Source organism: Plectropomus leopardus, chromosome 2 (assembly GCF_008729295.1).
Source record: "Plectropomus leopardus isolate mb chromosome 2, YSFRI_Pleo_2.0, whole genome shotgun sequence".
Lineage (NCBI taxonomy): Eukaryota > Metazoa > Chordata > Actinopteri > Perciformes > Serranidae > Plectropomus > Plectropomus leopardus.
In genome coordinates this window covers 4,363,624-4,387,377 of record NC_056464.1, presented here as the reverse complement: position 1 = coordinate 4,387,377, position 23,754 = coordinate 4,363,624, and the positions used below count along the sequence as shown (strand labels likewise).

General features: G+C 38.9%; 1 protein-coding gene across 1 annotated transcript in view; it reads left to right on the top strand.

Annotated features, from left to right (window-relative positions):
- The window catches only part of ptprga (protein tyrosine phosphatase receptor type Ga), a 517,840-nt gene that overhangs the window by 358,553 nt on the left and 135,533 nt on the right, over positions 1 to 23,754 (top strand). Inside the window, exon 5 of the mRNA XM_042498811.1 lies at positions 17,496 to 17,591. Coding sequence (XP_042354745.1) covers positions 17,496 to 17,591 — 96 coding nt within the window. The remainder of the gene's footprint in view (positions 1 to 17,495; positions 17,592 to 23,754) is intronic.

Genomic DNA, 23,754 nt, shown 5'->3' with positions numbered 1-23,754 from the left:
GCCTAACAAAGCCTAACTTTCAACTTTTGTCATTGTCTCCCCTCATTCATGTCAATACTATCCTCTTACTTTAGATATTCAGTGGGATACTGTATGTTCGTTTTCATTTTAACTGCGGACGGGATGAGAAAAAATGGTCTAAAAGCTAGTAATTGGCATTGTGAACTTACACATACTGCTCCCAAAGATGAAAATGAACATCCATGCTCAGATTTAAAAAATACCCAAAGTAGCCTGAAGGTCCAACAATGTAATATACTTTTGAAAACTTCAAGTACAGATTCAGCAAGTGTCTTACCATTCAAACAGTCCATCTTTTTTCATTCTGACGGAGCAACATCATGAGATGTATGAGTGTTGTCTAAAATGTTTTTTTCCGACATGTACTAAAACAATTTTTTATATCAAATTCTCAACCTTGTTGCCCATGCATGGGGAATAACCAGACTGCTGCATGATCAAGGGCAACCATTAGGCTGGGATTTGGGGGCACATCTGAACATTCTAAAAAACTTAATAACCTTCTGACTTTCTTGCTCACTGCAAAAAAGTCCACTACGTTCTCTTTGAACATTGAGAAAAAACTTGGTTTTTTTGGTGGGGGGCGCATGTTTGCGTAACGGACACACTTTTAAATATTGCAGTTGGCTGTGAATGTGACAATGTGCTCGTTAGCCCTTAGCTCCATCAAGGCTTAGCATTTTGTGTCCCCGGAGACTGCCAAAATGGCACAGACAATATTTACATGCACAAAATATCCCAGTTTTTGTCCTTATTCCAAAAAGACATTATTCCTTATCCATACTAAGCTGTTTTTATGGGTAATGAAAGCGAATATTTCACTAATATTCACATTTACACATAGCTGTGCTCTGATTAACGTGCCCCAACATGTCTTTATCAAAGCATTTGAAAGTAGAATGGCTGGAGCTGCTTGTGACATTTTGCTTGAAATGCATCATACTAGAAAGTCTTCCATCAGTGGTGGACTTGCTGGAACATGCAAACAAAACCTGCAAATGCACACCTTCAGTCACCTTTTTGAAAAGGTCAACGTTACAATATTAGAGCATACCCAGACGGCTTTTATTCAAAAGTCCTCAAATACCGCTGCTTCATCAGTGCTAAAGACACAAGATCCCGATGCAAAAAGCCACCTTTCATGTCCACACGATACGCCACTGAATGACACCAGCTGACATTGTGGCCGCACAGAACCGGTTTCAGTGTTACTACACACCAGCGGATAGGCACCTGCTGTGTCTGGATGATGAGTGGACAGGCAGCGTCAGTTTAGATCGTGGCTGGACAGAACCTGTCAAGTCCGTATGATACGTGACGTCAAGTTCCTGCCTTAGGCCGCCATGTGCATTTGTTGCCTTAACATAACCATTTGCAGCGTTATACCACCATGTGCTTGTGTTGACGTCACTGTAACCCAGAAGGTAAATATGTGGGTGCAGAGGTCCACTGCAAAACGGCAATATGCGACGACTTGGAATGAGAATTTCCAGGCATGTCAAAAAACCTGTCCTGTGTGTTTCCTGTCTGACTAGAAATGTGTTTTACCGTATGCTGTCGATATAACGTATCAGATTTGGAATATTGTCATATTTTGAGTAATAGCTGAGTATTTGTGTGCATGTTTGTACCCACTGAAGAGTAAACCCAAATCCAAGCTTCGAAACACCAAAAAACTTTTGGTGATGTGCATGTTTTTCTGCAGAATTCTAAACAACATCCAAAAGTACATCCATATGCATTATCTTCTCCCAGATTCAGTTCACTGCTGCTCCTATATATGTGGGCTTTTCAATTTCCTGGCCACTATCTTGACCCAGACAAGCAGTTTGTAAAAACTGAAGGGTCAGGGCCACAGGGTGTACCTTTAGTGACTGATCTCCCTCATCACCTTCAGTCTCGCCATCGGTAACCTCAGGGCTTGCATTGTTGGAGTGAGGACAAGTCAGACGGTGGAGTGAAATGAAGTCAGGCTGCTGTGCATCCGTCCCCGTTCCCTCTCTCGTGATGCCACTCAATGTTTGAGCAATTCCTGCCCCAAAGGAATTCATTTATATGTAAAACACAAAAGCCCAGATTGCAGCTCTGACAAACACTGTAAGCAGCCTCCAAAGTCCCACAGGTTTTCCGCAATTGACCACTGTATTGAAAACTTACAACTTGGCATAGAGAGACAGTCTGTGATGTGATTGGAGTTAACAAGGCAGCACTGTTTCCCCCTCTGGGTTCGCTTGTCGTGCTAGCTTTATGAGCTTCAAAACGACATGTTCACTGTGTGATTTTAAAGAAGAATCTGTACACAAAATAAAAGCCAGCACTTTATTTTATGAAAAACAAATGACCCCCCGACAAAACTCAAATTTGAATATTCACAGATAAAACTTTGGGCCGCTGAGTTCCTCTTTCAAAGCTTAAAATCCTAGCTTTTGAACTTCCGATGAACTGTCTGCGCTCCATTACACCATATATCAGACTATCAATCTCTCACTTCCCCCCCTCTTATCTCTGTACACTCTTGTTTACAAGTCCCTTTGACAGAATATTGACACAGTTTCTGTTATCCTCACAATCTTGAAGATAACAAGGATGCAAACCCTCCGTGATCCTGGCACCCTTTTCCAAAAGCTAAAGCCATTGGTTGAATCTAGATCAGAAGCACAAAACAATCTCCTGACATCCTGACAGCTGAACTGGCAGACCTGCAGCTAAACGGACTTTGAAATTATCAACCAGATCTTAAAAGAAAATACACACAGAGACGCTTGACAAAATCACAGCCTGTGTGGCAGCCTTCTCTTGAAAAACATGAAAAACACATTGTAATAACAAGAAACTTCATGTTATTACCGTATACAGATCAGTTGTTGTTTTTTTTGTTGCTTTTTTTGCTTTTCTATCATCACACCTGGACTACTGTTATTCACTTTTTACCTGCCTGTTTCACAGTTAAAGCTTGTACAGAACAAAGCAGCCAGATTATCAACCAAATCCAGAAGGTCCTGTTACATCACTCAATTTTTGGCATCACTGCTCTGGTTACCAAATAATTTTAGAATACATTTTATTTTTGTATTAATCACGTACAAGGCCATCCATGTTCTGACACCAGATTACATAACAGAACTACTGACCCCTCACCACCCAGCCAGACCCCTGAGATCAGCTGCTCAAAACCTTCTAACAATCCCACAAACAAGACTGAAAACAAAGGGTGACTGTGCATTTTCAGCTATGGCCCCTTGGCTCTGGAACAGCCTTCCTCGCAGTGTGAGATTGTCAGACTCCACTGAAAGTTTTAAGAGCTTCTTTAAAGCTTACTTTCATAAGAAAGTCCTCTCTTAAAATTATTATTCTGTGTTGCATTTTTAACTTCTTGTCATTGCATTTTATAGCGGTCCTGTTTTAGTTCTGCCTTCTTACTATTTTAAGCACTTCATATTCTTTGCACTTTTACCTGTTTTACATTCAAGAGTTTATTCTTTTATTGGCATTCAGCCTGTTTTATAGAGCATTATTTCTTTCATTAGCGTCTTATCTGCCTACACACGTGGTTGTTCTTTTAATCTTCGTTTTTATCTGCTTAAATGAGGTTGCATTTTATTTAGATTGTTTTAGAACTTGCACACTCATATGTTTTTGTGCACATTGCTATTTTATTATTTGTGTTTAAATGTTTTTAATGTTCTAAATTTTGGTTATGTGATTAGGGGTCAGGTCTGCATGGGTGTCTGGCTTTTGTTTTCTTGTGTAGACGTTTTTAATATGGGAAATAAAGATTATTATTATTATTATTATTATGGCCCCTTCTCTAAGTTGTTTTAATTGTTGGCCACAGAAATAATAAATAAATAAAAGTGCTAGCTGTGAAAATGATGTGAGCAGATTATGAATATTAATAAACTTAAGTTAAAGAAAAGCTCATTGGGTCCTCCAAAGTGTATTTTGCTTACGCTAAATATCCAAATATGAATGTAATTTGTAGGACAGAGGGTTGAACACATGTTGTCTTTGATAAGACATTTCATATTTAACTTCCAAAATGTATTTGGAATTCACTTCCTCTTCCATTTTGAAGACTGTATGTGGATTTGGATGGTATTCAAAGACGTGATTGACGCAGGCTTTGTTCTCTGAGTCCCTGCATGACGAGAGTTGTTCAGTGATAGATAATAGAATCTGGTAACATCTCAGAATGAATGCATTTGCGTTTAGTTTTCAGGTTGGCTGTTAGCTTTAAATCAGCTCGTCCTCCCCTCCCTCAGAAACCACTTAGAACATCTATAATAATGATGCATTAAGGTGTCAGCAGTGCGGCCTGCCTTATTCATCACTGCAGCCTGTTCATGGTGAGAGTCTGTCTCCTGTGCTTACCTTCCCACATATTAATGCTTCATTGAGTACATTACACTACATCACATCTGTGTTTGATGATGATATCACACACATTCACACACACACACACACACACACACACACACACACACACACACACGCACACACACACTGCATTGATCTCATCCACTGTTGTTGCCATTTTTCTGTTTCTGTGTTTTATGGATGTAGTTTTGTAAGCTGTGTAAAATTCTTAATCTCACAGAGCCCTCATTGGTCTGTTGTTTTTTCCAGTGAACTGAACTGGCCACCATTGTAAAACACCAGATCTATTTCAATCATGAAACTCATTGGTGATATGAGCAGTAGGGTTGGGCAATTATAACTCAAATCAATATCACGATTAATTGAACAGGTTACCTCGATTATGCTTAATGAACGATTATTATGTTTTTTGCTTTTTGGGGGAAGGGGGGGGGGTTGCCCTCATAGACACAGTTTCATTTGACCACGGGATGTTGAAGTGTAACAAACATATGATACTGTTATCATATATTAGTATCATTATTATTTATTTATATAAACTTAAATCGAAACCTATATTATCCTTAATTTACCGAACCAATTCTAAGAACATATGTTTACTTAAGTAGCTCTTACAAACATTGACAGCCATCGTCTGTATGACGTTGAGGTCATCAGGTGTCAGAGTTTAAGGGTCAGCTAACAGGCGTCAAAATTAGCAAGTTAGTTAATTGCTAACGGGCGTTCATGTTCTGTCTTGCGGGTACCAGAAAGCAGGACTTCGGCTTCTTCTGTCAGTGTACATTATGTCGCCATTGTGGTAAGGATGTCACTATCCAAATGTGCAAAGAAAAAAAAAGTTAACCAGGAAAACCGAACTTTTTAACCACGAGTGAACAGAGAAATTTGCTTTCATTTTGCCCCAATCCAGCATGAAGCCCATGTGTTGACAGTTGTGAAGAGTGGAAATGTTAAAATGCCACTATGACACAAAGTACAGACATTTCAAACAGCAATATCCTCAGAATACAGAGGTGAAGACAACGAAACTTCAACATTTAAAATCTTTCTATAAATCAAAAAAACAAGTTGTTTGTGAGACCTGTAACACAGCAGAGAGAGCTACTGACGCCTCTCTCTGAGTGGCCTGGGTGCTGGGCAAAAACGTATCATTTTATCTTTGATATCACTATAATAAATCACTATCGGACCTTTGGCCTTGAATAGATTCGGAGCTTTATATATTAAGGTTGAGAGCCCATGTTGTATGCCTGTCTTTTCTTCTCTGCTGTTTCACCTCTCCGAGTTCACTCAAAGCCCAGACTGCGTCATAGTGACACAGAGAGGTTCTGATTGGTCCTAATGAGCTGGCCGGGTCACTTCCTTTTTACCTTTGTTTTTTTTGTTTTTTTAAACAGTGTGTTTGAGGTGCTTGAGATTATCACTGTGGGGATGTTGTTCTAGACAGTGTTCCTGTTCACTCGGGGCAGACGGAGCATAAAGGAGGCATTTTTAACCAGGGCCGTGACCCGCCCATCAGCCTTCCTCTGGCTCTGATTACAGGTTGCAGCTCAGTCTGCAGCGGGCTTCAGACTGGCTGCGTGATGATGTCTGTTGGCCTGCTGTGAAGATGTAAAAGTAGGAAAGTGGACCCTGCTTGCCTCGGGAGCGACAGGGGGTTCCCCTTTCCTCTCCAAAGTGTTTTTCTGAGCAGAAAATAAATCAGTTGTTTGGTGTTGAGATGGCTTGCCTCCAGGCTCAACAGTGTCTCTCCCTCTCCCTCTCCCACTCAGGCTTTTGAACTCCAGGAAGGGAGAGGTGCTGTTACAGGCCCCCTAAGGCTGATCGCTGAGAAGGAGGCTTCCTCCTCCTCTCCCTCTCTACTCCTCCCAGAGCAGCATTTACCTGTTTCTTTCTCTCTTTCTTTGTCTTTCTTTGCCCCTCACTCTATAACTACAAATTATAGCTTTTCCTGCCTCATGTTATTGATAAGGGTTTTTTCAATATTTTGGCAGATCATAGGAATCACAAGAAGGTGAGAGAAGAGATATTTGACAGACTCATTGTGGTGCCAGTGGGGAATATTGATATGCAAGGAGAGTTGGTTCAAAGACATTCCAAAGACAAACATGAGCACAAAGTGGTGACTCCCACCATTACAACATGATAGAGTTCACCATTGGAGTAGTCAATTACAGACCTGAGCCACATTACTGTCTGCCTATGGCTGGATTAATGAGCAGCGCAGCAGAGTGATTGAACACTGTTACATTTTTGATGACACATTTATCCAGAACAGCTTATGAAACAAGTCCGTCCTCTTTAATTCGTGCTGTGGCTCTGCGTGTCATCAGCATCGGACAGAGGTGAGTTATTACATTGTTACAACAAGAAATTGATTACTTTGACCCCCTGTTGCATTGAAACGTGTCTCATATCCAGATTGCATCCTACTATGACTTAACATGATTTCACTGACACCTGGTATTACAACACGTCATCCCAAGTTGTCACATTAGTAGATTTTCGTGTCTACATATTAGGCTCAAGGTATCCTTCTGAGCTACTGACATTACAGGATGCCAATGCTGGCATGTCAACAAAAGCACATGGTTAGGATTAGGCATCAAATAGTGGTGGTTAGGTTTAGACACAAAAGCAAATGGCAAACAGCAAACAGCAGGTCTGTGGTTTGCGGGACACATCCACCACCCCTCCCGTCTCCCCTATAGGGACCTTCTATCACGTCGTTATCAGCAGCGTTTCAACCTGACGCCATCCAGCCACATATCATGCAGCCGTGACAGGTGGCATTTGGCGTCGGGGTCTGATGCTATAATCACTGATAAAGCGGTGGTACTCGATGACTTGGGTATGAGTATGGACTGGGTCTGATCTGATTGCTCTGTCAAGCTCGAACAACCTAACACAGTCCAAAGGGAACCCAACATTTTTGTTACAAGAATAACAAAAATGTTGGGATTATTTAAGAAAATAAATAAATAAAACAATTATGTAGGATGCACATTGTGATATTGCAGCCCATTCTCATTCCCAAGTCGTCAAATAACACAGCTTAGTCAGTGATTTTAGCTTTGGACACCAACACCAAAAGTTATCTTTTGTGATATGCCACCCAGAGCTGTAATTTTACACCAAGTGCGGACAGCACCTGTCACGGTGGTATGATACGCCACCAGGCATCGTCAGTTTGAAACGCTGCCAGTAACAATGTAATATAAGGTGCTGAAAATCCCTGTAGGTCAGTCGCGGAGGGGGGATGGGTCAAATAAACCTCAGATTTTCAACTCAGAGCCCACTGATTAGGAAGTACACAGACATTGCCCTCTTCAGTAGAGGAATGTGAAAACACGTCTCTCTTGACAAACTGTACAGATACATGTCAGTAAACTCAAGATCAGATATTTTAGTTGACATAAATAGACACAGAACATGTTTGAGTGAAGGGGAACAATGCAAATGATTTCTCATTTATCTTGTAACCTATCCATGTAACAGCCCTTGTATCCCATTGCTCAGCAGCCTCACAAATCTGGCTCTCAGCTAAAAGGTGGAGTCACACATTATGATTGTTAGGCTGATTATAATTATGATTTGGGCCTAATGATTAATTGGACCAAGTGGGAGTCAGTCCATTTCAATTTGGGCCAGTCGTTGTTAAATGATACAAATCGGGACTTGGATATCACATTTCAGGAAGGAAAAAAGGAAAAAAAGTGTGAGAAGAAGTAAAATAGTGTAGTGCTGACTGAGAATTATTTTATTATCCAGCTTACCACCAGCTCTATATTTTCAGACATTGGTGTCTCTTCATCCACCATCTTTTTTTAAAGTAATAGTTTTTTTTACACCAGTACCCCAGATGTAAAAAACGACTTTATCTAGTAGTCATATATGTGTCCAACTCCGTCTTTATGTGCCACATAAAACCCTTCCCATTAATCTGCTGATAGAACAGCTTCCACTCTTCTAGTTTAAGACTTTCCACCGGATTTTGGCACCTGGCTGCAGAGTGTTGCTCCAGTTCACAAGAATTCCCCCAAGAGCACCATAGAGGTCCAACACTGATGTTGAATGATTAGGTCTGGCTCGCATTTGGCTTTCCAGTTCACTGCAAAGGTGTTGGGTGGTGCCGAGGTCAGGCCAGTCATGTTTTTCTGTATAAAACTGGGAAACTTTGTGCTTTGTGCAAGCCAAGGAAAGGGCAGAAAAGGGCCCTTTGTATCCTGCAGCACTAAGATTTCACTTTCTCTGAATAAAGATGCCCAAACTGTGATTTAAAAAGCTCCAAATAAAGTACAGAAAAGTGTGCTTCATACGTAGTAATATAAGGCCCTTCTCAGCAAGTTATCACCCCCATTTTTATGATGATTTGTTCAAAACTCAAATTTATTATATTTGGTGTTAAATAAGCCTCATAATGCATTTAATTTAACAGGCCATCTGCAGACACCCTGTAGCAGCAGTGATGTGTCCCATCTGTGCACAGTTGGTACCACAGCTAGCCATCGTAAAGCAACTATCGACCAATCGACATCAGCGTGGTGATGTTGTTGCTGGCGGTCTGAATCCTCCGCCTGCGCTGTCTGTCCTCAAGTCTTGGCAGACGCTCCTGTAGTTGTGTTTGCATGCTGGAAGCCTCCCTCTCTTATAAATATGGAGAAAGTGGTGCAGTGGGCCAAATGCTAAATGAGCAGTGACACACATAGGTTTGTGTTGGCAGGGTGAAGGCTCAGGGCAGACCGCAACGCAACGACTGCCTCACAAGTAATATCTCTAACACACTGTCTCAATCCAGAGAGAGCAGTGGGGTTAAGGCTTGATTTAGAGAGGAAACAAACAAGTGAGTGGATGAGAAAATGATGTCTCAGTTGTATGTACACTTGATGATGGTGCTTGTGTTTTTTTGCTACCAACATGGATGAACAGTTTGTCTTCTGGACATTTTGAAAGGCTTATAGTCTTGAGAAAAAAGACCCACTTGTTTTCCATTCTGTTTTACTGCATTGTATGTTTGGCGGTAAAGTGTATAATGCTCCAACCCATTATCATTCCCAAGTCGAGAAATACTGCGCCTTTGTCAGTGATTTCAGCATATTATACTGATGCCAAGAGCCACAGCACGATATGCTGTTGGGCAGCAACAGTTTCTGTTGCGGCCGATGGAGCCTTTTGCGGTGTTATGAAGAGCCACCAGTCAGCTGGACAGCCCTGGCATGCTGTATGATACACGGTTGGTGGGCATCAGTTGATAACCCGGCCAGCAAGCTGTCACAGCCATATGATACCCTGCTGTACAGCGTCAGGTTGAAATGCTGCCAGTAACAAAGGAGCTGAAAGGTCCCTATTGGGTGGGCGGTAGGGGTGGTGCATTGGTCCAACAATACTCAGACTTTTACCCTGTATCCTGTTGTTTGCCTCCTGTATGAATGTAGAGCAAAACTGTAATGTTTTTTACAGAACCTACAAAAGTGTTTTGTTGCCTAATCCTAACCATGCACTTGTGTTGATGTCCAGGCATTGGTTGTCAAGTGTTTTGTTGCCTAATCCTAACCATGCACTTGTGTTGAGATCTCAGCACTGGTTTCAGCATGGATTGCAATGTTACAGCAAATGCAGGAGGATACTTAGAGCGTAACATGTAAAAGCGAAAGTCGACTGACAAAGTGGTGATATGCAATGCATTGGGATGCCATCGTGTTGGATGTTTACACTGAGTGACATTTGTACTCAAGATACCATGGTCTTCATCATGGCCGCACCCTTCCATCTGATTGAAATATTCAACCATACCTGTCAAGTGCATAATTTTCTATCCCCCCCAGAAAAACTGGAAAAATGTATATACATATATATATATGTATGTATATCTGTGTGTATTTAGTGGGTTTGAGTCATCACAACACAATATGAATGGTAAATATAGAAATGAGACAGACACAATGAGACTTGAAGAAGCACAAACAAAAAGTATTTAACCTCTAAACATTCCTATATGCACGTCTGGATTAATGAGCTTGAGGGTTGGTTTTACAGCCTGCAACTTTACTGTTATGGTTTACTCCCACAGCTCTCATCAACCTCGTTTGCAGCTGTAGCAGGCACCTGTTTCTAGCTAAAAAGCTGATAAACCCGCTCTTCACTTCTTGCCCTGCTCAAGCAGACAAACAAAAATAGTGAGTAGCTGGTGAACATAGTGGGGTGACTATTTAGAAGCGAAAAATAGTTGTTTTTCTTCCTGGATTGTCAAAATAGTGAAAATTGGATGTACACTGATACAGGATTCCAGATGAACGTTAATCTCTGTGTTTGATGTGTAATAAGGCAAAGGTGAATCACGTTGATATGGCTATCGCATTTGTGTGTTAAATGTACATTGTGGGCCCTTTTTAAATGATTGTCTAAATGATTAGAATGTGTCCAACTCCACTTTTGCTGGTTAATTGGCACATATTCTGTGCACAAAGAAAAGCTCAAAGGGCAAAGGGGTTGTATTGAGTCCCTTAATTGATCATAGTTGTGTTTGGGGTGTGCAACATGAATTCAACCAATCAGTGTCATCTCCATTTAAAAGTCAGGCGTACCTGCAGCTGGTGCCGTGCTATGTACATGGCGGGTTCTGTGAGCTGGAGCAGTGAGCGGTTTTCTGCTAAAGTGAAGAAAAATAACAGTAATGTCACTGCAGCAAATATTGACATTTAAGCAGCAAAAATAAAAACTATAGTTAAGTTCTGTTTCCTAAACTTGACAGAGGAAAAAGAACTTAACTTTAACTTATGAAGAATCAATGAAGTTGTGCTATTCCTCTTGCGTAAATGTGCACAGCTACTCTCCTGATGTTGGAGTCAGACAGCAGCTCTGCTCTGTGTTCCGCTATGTTCGATTTTTAGAATATGTCATTAATATTTTCCTCATATATGACGGATTATTTGTGTGTAACAAGCAGAGGGTACACATATTGTCAACCTGCCTGAAGGCACATCTTACTATCTGGATAATGAACCCTTTAAAAAGCAGGAAAATACTTACTTCAGACCAGGTTTTTGATGGTCAATAGCACAGTCACCTTCTGCTGCCTCAAAATAGTACCATGCAGACATTACGCATGGTCACACCTTATTTTAAGACCTACACTCCCATGGGCACACAGATGGGCACATGTACATTTGCTACTTACACAACATGGGCGCTGGCCATGAAACACGGCAACTGCTGCTTTGCGCCAGGTGTAAGATACGGCACAATATGCTGAAAGCGTGCGAGTTCTGACCTAGTGCTGCATGAAATGTATCAGAGTTAGAAATTAACACAGGGCCCTTGTACAAGAGAAGACCACCAGATAAGTTAAAAGTGCAGGAGCTATGTTAGGGTTTATATGATTTTTAGTTTATTTTGTGTTTTATTGTACATTTTACCAAACAAATGTGTTATTTATCATATCTCAGTGTTATTGCCACACAGTAGACCTTGGGTGAGCTGGTCGTCTGAGGGTCTGGAGCATCAGGACAGTTTGCCTAAATGATGATCCAGACTCACCCTCCCTTCAAACCAAGAAAACGTCAACCACAGTTTTGGCAAAAAATGTCACTTTTTTTTATTAGTAGCAAATAAAAATTTTGCAAAGTGCTATCATGATCTTCATGGCAGAACTATTCTGATTCACTACTACACTATTTCAGTTGACTACGGTTAGCTTCAACAGACAATCCACCTGAAATCATTCTATGCAAGCGTCAGAATTAAAAGTTGGCATTGTACATTTCTGCAATCTGTGCGAGACCAGCCTAGACTAGAGGAGGAGTTACAAATGATTAAATATACAAAATGGGTCTTATCCTGCTGGTTGTTATCAGCTCTGTGTCCTGGAGACACTCCACAATAAACGGTCCCAGCTTAATACTGAAACCCCCAGTCTGCTGTTTATTTCCCATTTAATCAGAGAAGTGAGAAAATGTATGTAGCTGTAGCATCATTCAAAGCAAATCATCGTATCCACTCTCCCAGTGACTGGGATATATAGACAGTGATATATAGTGTTATAAAGAAGAAGGTTAATTAAACATGGCCAACATTTTTACTAATGAGGTAAATGTATGTAGAAATAATCCCTGTGAGCACAACCCTCAGGTTTTGCCCTGTTTTAAACATTCTGTTTCCACCTGTTTTTTTTTTTTTATTCTCTGGCTACACTATGACGCTATAGTGTACTGCATTTCTTTATATGGTTACCTGCCCCTTGAATGTTACTGCAACTGTTTAGAGCATGTAGCCTACACTGCTAAATGCGGGTAAATGCTAACGCTAGGAAAACATGAAAATTTAGTTGTCAAGGTTGTAAATTTCTACCAGTTTTCTGAACATATTCCCACCTGAACACGTCTGGTTATGTTTATTAGTGATTTTTATTATGGTAGAAGGTGCTGTTCTCCTTTTGAGCTGCAAGTACACTGCTACATGTAGCTACATGCTAAGGGAAACATGTAATCTTGGTTGATGATGTTGTTAATTTCTCCCCAATTTCAGATCATTTTCCTGCTGAAATATGTCTGGTTGTGTTTAAACTCTTTCCTTGGTGATTTTTCATAGTAGAAAGTGTCGCTATTCTCCATTACAGCTGCAAGTACACTGCTAATGGCATGTAGCTACATGCTAACATAAGAGAAACTTGTAATCTTGGTTTGTGATGTTCTTAATTTTCTCCTCTTCTTGTATAGAAGCTTTCATTGTTTATTGTTCAGAGTAAAAAGTTCAGCTATTTTGCTGCAGTGATGTTGCAGACAACTGAAAAAGGGAACACTCAGAAATGCTGACCAATCAGAGCTGACTGGCAGTTATTGTAGAGGGACAGAAGTACCATTTAGCATGTCAACATGTGTTAGTGGTAACTGAATATACAAAAATGATGTAGAAAATTAGCATAATAGGTCCTCTTTAAACAGACTGTAGTTGTAAAATGCTAAAAAATCTATAGAGGGTAAAAGTAATAAAAGAAAAATATATAAAGTAAACTTAAAATATGTTAAGTCCCCCAAATAATTCCATGATTTGTGTAATCCTATGTATCCTATCAAAATGACTTCATTACTCAGTAGCTAGTGTTGTGTATTTACATCATGTTCACATCCCACGTCGTCACATATTGTCGCTTTGTCAGATGGTTCTTGGATTTACATATTACACTCTAGGAATTCGCCCGTGTCTGCTGTTGACGTTCCAGGATGCATCCAATGCTGGGATGTCACCAAAAGCACATAGTTGGGTATAGGCAGAAAAAGCATGTAGTTATATTTAGGCAACAAAGGTAAGTACCAACTAACACTAGGGTGTCAACAACAGCATTGGCAAGGTCTAGAAAAAAAACATAATGGTTTGGCTCCATATTCATACAGGAAGCAAACACCGGGCTCCAGTATGAAAGTCTGAAGTTCATTGGCTTTGTTGGACGTATTCACTACCCTTCCTGCCCACGGGACCCCGAAAGCTCCTGATATAATATTGTTACCAGTAGCGTTTCAACTTGACACTGTCCAGCCGTGTATCATATGGCCTGGTTCTGTCCTGCCGCATTTTGCCCATCATACTGCCACTCCAGGTGCCTTCCCGCAGAACAGCAGTGTATCATAACACCATGAAAGGATCCATCTGGCTATACTACAAAGTGACACTGCCAGAGGCGGCTCATACTGCCATGAAAGGTGGCTTCTGGCACTGGTATCTTATGCCGAAGCCACTAATAGAGTGGCGGTCATTGACGACATCGTAACGAGAACAGGCTGGAATTTAACATTGTAATTCATTTCTAATGAATGAGTTCACACTGAAACTAAAGGGCCCCAGTAGCTACCACATTTTAAACTCTTGATGTCACTCACTTTTAACTCTCACAGATGGATGAATGTTGTATTCATATCAGCAGCAGAGTAAAATCCAGTCTTTCATCTGCTTTATGCCAACACCATCTCATTTCACTATGTGGGAAAACACACATCAGCATCATAAAGGCAAATACTGCTGTGTTTAAAGTGATTCTAATTGTTCTCACTGCTACATTCACCAGCACAGTCCCCCACGTTGACTTTAATTAATACCCATTTGGGGGAATGTGTTGTTCCAGTTGAGCCGTCTCTGCTATAAATTCACCAAACAGACTCTATATCAGGCTGCTTGACAACTGTTTACTTCGCGAGTAGATCAAAAAGCGATGCACAGGGCTCTTTATGTGCGGATTAGCAAGCTGGAGAAAATGCGAGACAAGTGATATTGGCAGCGTTGATCTTGGCGAGGAAAAAGACCCCAGAATTGCTTTTGGCATGCAGGAAGGTGTTCCTAGACACTGCGAATGTGCATATGAACACTGTTTCTATAGACATGCACACACACACACACAGGCACGATAATGTGTTTTTCATTTCAACATTTGCTGTGTGCCTAAATGCGTCATGCCTCCATATCACCATGACAACCGAATAGTGGCTGACTGTTTGACCAGTTTTCTGTGTGTGTGTGTGTGTGTGTGTGTGTGTGTGTGCGCGTGTGTGTGTGTGTGTGTGTGTGTGTGTGTGTGTGTGTACTCATTGGTTTTCACTGAGGAACAACACATCGTCCAAGTCCATTTCACAGTATTATTGACTTCAGGCTGCAACCTGGTTATCTCTTCAACACAAATAGCGAAGACAATTTACTTTCACTTTTACTTAAACATTGTGTTTATATAATCTTACTTAAAGTGGTAGAACAATTAGTTTGTCCAGTTAATGGGTTAACAGGTAATTGAATATGATGGTTAAAAAAAATCCCATCCCATAACCAAAATCAGCAATATACATTTAGTGTCCAGTTTATTAGGTACAGCCAGCCGAAACTAATGCAGTCTGATACAACATCCCTGTAATAAATCCTCCCTCAGGAAGGTTAGAATGTTCAGTTTGTGTTGATTTAGAGACATGTTTCTGTTATTCAGCTGCCCTCACTGATAAAAACAGGATGGACAAAATAATAGAAACACTTGTCAGTATAATGTGATACGATTCGGCAGCAGCACAGCCTTCAAAGTGATCCTAACGTTGAATCAGACCCTCTCTGAACAGGGCTCATACAGATTTTTGCCAATGAATTTCTATAGCATTTTAGGCATTTTTAAAGACCATACATTCAATGTAACAACCAACGCTACTTCTCATCATTACATTACATTACTTTCATTACTATATAATAGCTCTTTTAAATATGTATTATTTTAAAGAAATTGAATTCAGAACAGGATTAGAGCTGGGAGTGTTTTATATTGGAAGTTATGTTAAATAAAAAATATGTTAAGAAGTGTATTTTTCTAACCTTACATTCATTGGCAATAAAATTGTTGTGCCTCCAAAGCATTAGATTGATTTGATAATCAGCAAGTCAACGTAATGGACTGTACTTTTTTTTTTTAACCCCTGTCTGTCCGTCTATCCATCCATCCATCTATCCATCTAGCTATCTCTCTATCAATCTATCTGTAGTTCAATTTTTTACTAAACTAAGCTGAACAACACAAAACAGGGAATCATATTTTTTAAAAGGAGTTTAACAAGTCAAAAGATTCAGTTTTCATTGCAAATTCAAACAATTTACAGTAAGGATATATAGAGAATTTATCCCTCAATTAAATAATCTGAAATTCAAATTATGCTTTGTTTGCATTTCTTTATATTTCAGCTTTTTTTAAATGCAGGAGATTAAAACAGACTATTTCTAAAAACTACAGGTTTAAAGCTTTGTTTGATGAATAGTTAACAGTTAACAAGTTTGAAAGAAAAACAGGTGCCACACCAGAGGTCAAAGTTCACCGATCTCCTATTTACTACTGCATCACCAGTTGCATATAAATCATTAACTGCAGTTTTTTGTCATTCTTGCAATTACACAAACACTGACTAAGCAGTGGAGTGCAGATTTTCAGCTGACTCATTCCCTCAGTATGAAGCCCCGAGCTGTTGATTCCATATGTTGCCAGCTTGTTTAGCCCACATTACTTTGAGAAAATCTCACAGAAAAACTGCAATGTGGAGTTTTCCTTCTGTTGGGCGTTTTCATCAGTTTTAAAGTCTTATTAAAAACTGGGCTGCACTTCTGCACATAAAGGTGCTGCTCCCAGCAGTAGAATATTGGAATTCAGCAGTTGCTGGGTTGCAAAGGATAGCAGGCCGAGTGTGCGTGTGTCTGTGTGTGTGTGTGTGTGTGTGTGTGTGTGTGTGTGTGTGTGTGTGTGTGAATTGCCGGTATACACATAATCAGGAGCACTAATTAGACTCTCTGTTTGGCTTGTATTTAACTACAGGAAGTGTTGAGATATCTACTTATGAATTAAGATAAAAAATGTGCCAGTTGTCATGGACTGTATAGAAGAGTTCCTTTTATTTAACACTTTTTACACTTTAGTCTTTGCAGTAATATTCTATACAAACTATGAAAGGTTTTTTATAAAAACTTTTAGTTTAGCCATTCATTTCGTCCTACATGTGCCTCATGTTGTTTTACAGAAGCAAATTTGATGGTAACATCATCAGCATGAGAATTAAAGTTGTTAACCCTCTGAAACCTGGGCAAATTGAGGGCCAAAGTTCCAAAAATGTGAAAAACTGTGAAAATGTCACCAGAAAACTACCTTAAAATAAGCATGAACCACTGCCAAAAAACAACAAAAAAAGTCCTGAAAATGAGAAAGCATATATGTTTTTCTTTAATATATTTTATGTACGTTTTTTTCTGTAATATAATTTTAAATATAAAATTATTCTAATAATACACACAGTTTTCTAGACACTTTCCCTATTTTTTTTATTTTCTAATAATCCTCCCCTCTTTTTTAAAACTCATATTTAGGTCATTTTCTCTTCTCCTTTTATTTATTTTTTTGTGCCATTTTTTATTGATTTTTTTGTGCCATTTTTTATTGATTTTTTTTTGTAATTTGTGGTACATTTCTTTGGTCATTGCCTTCTTACGAATATGCCTACGTTTCAAAGGGTCTGAATGCAACAGAATGATCAAAATGTCAGTTTTCACGTATTTATGGAATTTTTCTGTCCCTAACGCAATGTTTCTGTCTGTCACAGATGCAGATCTACATGTACAACTCAGATGACTTTGACAGCCTCAGTGCAGCTCTGAGAGAGAAGAGGATCATTGCAGCCATGGCTGTGTTTTTCCAGGTAGGAACCTTTTTTTCCCCCTCCAAAGCCTGTTTTTGTTTGTGCATGTGTACTCTTTTAAAAAAAGGCCACTTTGTTGGATTTGGATTTTGGGATTTATGGTTTGAGAGTTCAGCCACAAATTAAACTTGTGTCATTATCTGTTTATCATTGTGCCAGAGTTTATTTGTTGTTTGTGACAACTAAACAAAACACAGAGAGTGAGCCTCTATAGTTGAGGCTCATTACCCAGCCAGGGAAATCTAGGCCATGTGGACTCACAGTGCAGCTGCAGGGCTCCGGCTCACTGTTTTCGTGTTCTCTTTTGAAAAGTTCATTTAGCTAAAGTCTATCAGATGGACCGGGACTCAGAAGTCTGCAGAGGCTCCACTGACGATGACTGAAGTAATGATGAAATATTATCCATTTAGACAGAAGCTGTTACAGAAATTTTGAATTTTAATTAGTTCATAAGTTCTTTGGGCTCAGACTGAGTTCAGATATATTGATCAAAAGTGATCAAGCAATATGGCTGAGGGATGGTTTTTAAAGTGAAGGGTCCTATTTTGTTGATCTATCATGTAAAGCAGGATGAGGGCCACTGTGAAAAAAAAACCCTGAGAGTTTGAGATATTAAAGTCGTACTTTTGAGAGAAAAGAAAATCAAAAAAGTCGTAATTGCATGAGAATTCGGTCGCACAATTTCAAGAAAAAAATATTTCGATAAAGTGACAATATTCGGAGTATAAAGTTACAGTTTTGTGAAAAAAGTTTTAATAATAAAAAAATTGAGTCTTAATTTAATGAGAATATAGTCATACTATTTCTAGACAAAAAGATGGAATATTTTGGGAATAAATTCACAATATTCCAAGTATAAGTAACAATTTTGGGAAAATATGTCTTAATATCAATAAAATGTAATCGTGACTTAATGAGAATATAGTCATACTATTTCAAGAATAAAGTTACAATATTTTGAGTATAAAGTCATCATGTTAATTGAATTGAGTCTTAATTTAATGACAATATAATCACAGTATTTTAAGAAAAATAGTAATAATACTTTGATTATAAAGTTACAATGTTTTTTTCAGGAAAAAAAATCTTAATATTACAAGAATTGAACTGTGATTTAATGATAGTATAGTCACACTATTTAAAAAAAACATAATATTTCAAGAATAAAGTCATATAAAGTAAATATAAAGTTGCAAGTTTGGGGGGAAAAAGTCTTAATGTTACAAGAAATTAGTTATAATTTAATGAGAATATAGTTGTGCTGTTTTAAGGGAAAAAACGTACTATTTGGAGTTGTAATTTTGAGAAAAAACATGTCATATTACAGGATTTAAGTTGTAATTTAATGAGAATAAAGTCATTCTAATTCAAGGGGAAAAAATTGTAATATCACATGCTAAAATTTGTCATTTTTTGAGAAAAAGTTGTAATATTACATGATGAAACTTGTAAATGTATGTACCTGTATTTATTTCACTTTTTTTTATCAATTGATTCGATTGTTTTTATTGTAGAGGCATATCCTATAGATCAAATAGAAGATATTCAAACACATATGAATAACATAAAATGGGAGTACAAAATATTACAACAGTTCCTCTTTCCGCCACAGAGAGAGAAGTTTGTCCCAAAGCCTGCCATAGTTTTACCGCATACCTTGATAAAGCGTGCTTCATTCAGCTGTGAAGGAGACTACAGACGGACTAACAGAGTGGGTAGAGTCTGGTTTGAGAAAGGCCTTATTCATCATCTCTCTTCTCATTTTGCCTTTAAGCATTTTTTCCAGAAGCTAAAATCCTTGACTTTCTGAGTGTGCGTGCTGTGATGTCGTGTGAGTGTATGTGCTGTAAAACCTGTAGATCAGCATCAAAGTTTAGCCACCAATAAAGTCCTCTCAGGCCTGTTGAGTGGAGCAGTGGGTGGACTGGGATCACTGTCAGCTCTATCACTCTCAATTGGCAGAAATAAAAAGTTCATTTGAGGCCATCGATTACCTAAGTGGGCTTTTACTCGGACCATTAACCCCCGGTTAATATTTCCCACTCTCACTTCAGTCTCTCTCTCTCTCCGCCTCTGTCTGTAGTCGCTCTCTCGCTCTCTCGCTCTCAGGCTCATATTTCTTGTGCAGACAAACATATGTTCACACTGAATCATAATGACACTCTTAGACACGTTTCTCTTGATAATATAAGTAAAAAATAACAGAAGTATAAACAACAGAAGTAACCTTTTTAACTGATTTTATGCATTTTTGAGATGATTAAAATGTGTTTACATTTACAAGAAGAAAAAAATGCAAATTTAAATATATGAAGACTCATATACAGATGCAAATTTCAAGCATATAGCATGATCTGGCTGTGTGTCCATCTGTCCATCCATCCCATACTCTTGAAGCCAATATCTCAAGAACACTTTGATGGAATCTCTTTAAATTTGGTACAATAATTTGGACTTCTAAATGTACTGATTAGATTTTGGTGGCCCTAGATCAAAGGTCAAAGTCACCTTGACCTTGCATCCATGACTTTCTCGTGAAATATGCAAAAGCAAATTCAAGACCTATCTTTTTAGTTTTGTTTTTACCTGGAATTTATCTATTGACTATTTTTTCATATGTTTTAGTCTGTTTCAGTTTTATTACTTTCTAAATAATTTTATTATTTTTAACATATTTATTTATTACTTTACTTTTTGCTTTTATCCTTTTATTTACCTCTCACTTCCAGTTTAATTTTTTACTTATTTATTATTTATTACTATTTTTTTTTTATTTTTACTGTTATCTTTATATATTTATTGATTTATTTTAAATCTTTTTTTAAAATTAGTACTTCTTTTGGGGGGTGTTGTGTTTTTATTCACATTCTGTGTATAGGGGGGCCTCTGTGTCGGCAGGGGGGAAGATGTGTGTGAAGCATTCATGTTTTCACAGACATGTGTGTACTGTATCTGCAACTGGATGGGTTTTTGGAGCCATACAACCGCAAAGCAGTAATTCTAGTTTTCTAATGTCTCTTAAAAAAGAGGATAAGTATATCCTTTGTGGAGAGGTCATGTTGTCTCAAATTTTGACCTGAGGCTGGCGGTAGATTAAGGGTCAGTGGGGTCTCCTAAAGTGATAATTCTCTGGGAGGACCATGTGTCCACAAAAAAAAATGAGTTAGCAGTTGAAACAGATAGTTTTGCAGTTACGACAAAACAGAATAGATGAGCAGACGGAGCCTCGGAGCAGCTGAATGAAATGGTAGAAAAAGCTGACTTTATTTTGAAAAGCAGCCAAAAGTGCTGCTTTTCCTGACAGATAACTCCAGTTGTCTTCCAGTACAGGAGTCACTCTGTCTGTTCTTTTAGTTCTCTTTTCCTTCGGCCCTCTTCAGATTTATGATACAGCAGTATATGCGCACATTTCCTCTGAACCTGGTGATGATATTGTGCAGTTGCAGCTCGCAACTCAAAGATTGATTTGAACCCAGTGCCCTCAATAACTTGGCTCTCGCAGATAGATCCCGACGAGCTATGTTCATGTGTTTGTTCCTATGCAAAGAGGAGTGTGTGTGGGCGCCGGCCTTCAAAAGTGCATTTTTCTTTATTCATCCAGGTGCCACTCGCTCTCCTGCCTCTCTCACATGCTTCAGTTTTTCTTTGGTGACCTGAGAAGACAGCTTTAAACTCCATGTGTGTTTGTGTGTGTGTGTGTGTGTGTGTGTGTGTGTGTGTGTGTGTGTGTGTGTGTGTATATACAGGAGGCATGCCCTGTATTTTTATTGTTTTGAAAGAAAAAAGTTGCTGATTGTGTGATGTGTGCCAAATTCAAATAAGCAGTCACATATTCAAACACATCTCTTAAGATCTGTGTGTGTAAATCAATGTTTGTGTGATGCATTGTTATCACTCAAGTAGGTTTTGCTTTCTTAGTTCAAGTGTAGAGCTGATGTGTGTGTGTCACTGTGTGTAGGCAAAGTGTGTGCTTGTATGATGTGGTTTTGCATCAGTCATATAGCTTTTGCATTGAGAGTAAGAAAAAAAAAGACTTTGTATTGCCATGCATGTGAGTGTGTGTGTGTGTGTGTGTGTGTGTGTATGTGTGTGTGTAGACAGAGAGAGAGTCTCCTGGGCCTGCTTGTGTTGATGCTGATGAGTCCTGTTCAGAGAGAAGTTCTTCTGGACTGATGAGCTTAAACGTGTCCTCTGCCAGGCTGTACTGTACTACAGCAGCCTCCCACACAGCGCTCCACAGGGACAGAAAAGACTTAAGACTAGTGTGTGTGTAAGCAAAGAAGTTTGAGAGCTTAACAGTCAATTTTGTCTTCCTTTTTCATTAAAATGGCTTATTTCTTTAAAAAAAAAAAAAAATAAATAAATAGATTTCAGCTGGTACAACATTAACCTGTTGAATGGGGCTTTAGGAGCTTTATTTTGGAAACTTTGTGGTGCAGTGCAGAGTGCAGTCATGTGTTCCCTGCCTGGTGCACCAGGGGCATGCCAAGCACAATTCTGGTAATGTCATGTGAGGGCTCCTCTGCTGCACCTGTGGAACACATGCATACATGGTGTGATGAGAAAGACCACATTATCATATATGACATGTGGGCATGTGTGAGGCTGGGAAAAACTGTGGCCAATTACAAACACAGGGCTCTTCCAATCACCATGCACTGACAGTTTGGAAAGTTTTTCTCAGAGTAGAGCTGTTTATGGAGGTAAATCTGTCACATCTGATTTTGAAATTAAAAGGCCATTGAACTCAAATATTTTATGTGATTTTGGCGTATTGGATATAAGCAACTTGAATATATATTTAAAATTACTTTTAAGAAAAGTCCTAGTGTGTGTGTATATATATATATATATATATATATATATATATATATATATACATATCTATATTTAATTTTCTACACTTTTTTGGGTAACTTCATGTTTTTCAACATTTGACTAATTTCTTTCTTTTTTGGGGTCATGTGTTTTTCATTGCCTTTTTTCCATTCTTTTTAAATAAATCAAACCAATTTGCTTAGGTTTCAAAGGCTTGAACATTATCTTATGCTACAGATACTGCTAATTCTTATCAAACACACAAAAGTGACATGTAAATTAGCTGATTTAATTTGCATTAATTAATAATCAATAATGTAATTTGCAAATTGCATACTAAGCTAATCAGATAAAATCATAGGTTGTGTTCACTGATGAAAACATCACATGTAAAACTTGATCACGTGATAGAGGTATTTGGATGTTGGAAGTGATCTGCTTTTAGTGATAGGAAACTTATTAGAATAGAATAATGAACATCAGCATAGAAAACCCTTAATGATGTGATACAATCCAATACAACACCCCAGCTCAAAACAACTCATCTTAACTGTTTGAGCAAAGTGGTATGCTTTGAATTTTGGGCTGATTTCATTATTTGCGGTTTTCCTTGGCACATATAATCGTTTAAATCTCATTATCATGCCATTTCTTATTTTGTGTAAACATGGTCAGTGCCTGTCTTATTTTCCTTTCCTCCTGAGTGTGCCTCCATTCATATGTAATCTTCTCCCTCCCCTTCCATCAGTGTGTTTCTGCAGCAACTTCACTGTTGCTCCTGTGTCATGTATTAATTAAATCATCACGCTCGTGTTACAGGACAAATTGGGCCCATCATCTCGGCTGAGCTTGGGAATCAGGCTTTTATGACCCAGCACTGCATTGCACCGCAGCCTGTGATTGAAATAGATGGCTGCTGTAAATGGCTATCATTGCCCTTTTATTTGCTTATTTACAGCGCTGCAGGCCTCCACTCCCCCCCACACACACACTCGGCTAGAGACAGCAACATGCAAAACAGAGGCCCAGCTGGGATGTAAATCACATGGAGCATCCACTCTACTTTTTACTTTTTGTTCCTTAAGTTAACATGAGAATCCCACTGAGTCTCATTTCACATGATTTTGGGGCATCTGTAGCTCATTTAATATTACAGAGCAGAGTGAGAGGCAGAGAAAGGGAGAAGAAATAAGACACGGAACAAAGAGAATAAAGGAAAGCTTTCTTCGACTTGACTTATACTGCACATAGTGAGTCATACACACTCTGCTGCTTTGTGACAAAAGAGCCTATTTAGACAAGGACAAGGAGTAGGAAGGAGGAAAATAAATCTAAAGACACATTT